Genomic DNA, 1,181 nt, shown 5'->3' on the forward strand with positions numbered 1-1,181 from the left:
GGGGGCATTTAGTGTATTTTGTATAAGATAAGGAACAAAGAATATTTTCATTATGGCTTTAGGATGGAAGCGCTTCAGTGACAGTCCCTTATCCCCCTTCCCCCAAATCAAAACCCCGGTGGCAGTGTCAGAGCCAGGAAACAACCTAGCCTACCCGCCTTCCCCACCCCCTAACCCGGCCCCGTGGCTGCGCTCCAGTCGCCCGCGCTTCCCACGGCTCCGACTCCGGAGGAAGCGGCTACAGCCCATTCCAGTAGATCCAAAGCCCAGGCCTGGGGGTAGGGAGAGAGCCCTTATGGTGGGTCGCGGGCAGCGAGGCCCAGATGTGAATAGGGCACGTCTTCGGCCCACAGCAACCAGGCGCAGGCGGCTTCAAGGGAAGACTCTGGGACCTGGATAGGGCTCCCCCTCGCACCAGAAGTCATCGGCTTGTGGGGTCTCCAGGAGCCACACCTCTCGGGGTAGGTCACAGGCCGAGCCGGGGGCCTCCTTGTCCCTGACGGGCTCCAGCACCCGGTAATAATGGCAGTCCCGGCCATCGTCGGGGTCATAGGGCGGGGCCAGAATGTCCAGGAAGGCGGCGGGTCCGTCCACAGCGTCAATCTGGTGCAGGTTGTCCTGGTGCGGAGTGAGGACGCAGGGGCCGCTGGCCTCGGTATACTCGGCCCGCGAGCGCAGCACGCCCGGCCGCACGGCGTCCCGCTCCCGGGCCTGCAGCGGCGGCTCGAACTGCTGCTCTGGCGGCGGGGCCCGCGGCTGTGGCCCGCCGCCCGCCTCCAGTTTGTCCATGCAGCTGATGCGCACGGTGCCATAGAGCACCTTGAGCATGCCGTGCATGCCCGGGTGGTCGTGCAATGGGATGGACGTGCCGCTCTTGAGCAGGAACACGCCGAGGCTGAAGCCGTCGGTTTCGTAGATGTGCATGTAGGTGACTGGCGGCAGGTTGGGCGACAAAGGCTGCAGCGTGGCCTTACGCGGGGCGATGTTCAGGTCCTCGGCGCGGACTTGGGTCAGCAGGTTCTTCAGCTTGCTCAGGTTCTCCGGGAAGCCCTGCGGCATCGGGGCCTCGGGGCCCGGCGCCGCTCCGAGGTCGGAAGCGCTGCGGCAGCCCCCGCTGCCCCGGAAGGTGAGGCACGCCTGGCGGGCGATCCGTTGGATCAGGGAGGCCATATTGTCTCGGG

General features: G+C 65.5%; 1 protein-coding gene across 1 annotated transcript; it reads right to left on the bottom strand.

The window, feature by feature from the left end:
• Positions 1–27: 27 nt before the first annotated feature.
• On the bottom strand, positions 28–1,175 carry LOC121101271 (2-aminoethanethiol dioxygenase). The gene has a single exon (XM_040624484.1). The coding sequence runs from the start codon at positions 1,168–1,170 to the stop codon at positions 373–375; it is 798 nt and encodes a 265-aa protein (XP_040480418.1). The 5' UTR covers positions 1,171–1,175; the 3' UTR covers positions 28–372.
• Between the last annotated feature and the right edge of the window lie 6 nt (positions 1,176–1,181).

This window comes from Ursus maritimus, unplaced genomic scaffold (assembly GCF_017311325.1).
Source record: "Ursus maritimus isolate PB19 unplaced genomic scaffold, ASM1731132v1 scaffold_7, whole genome shotgun sequence".
Taxonomy (NCBI): Eukaryota; Metazoa; Chordata; class Mammalia; order Carnivora; family Ursidae; genus Ursus; species Ursus maritimus.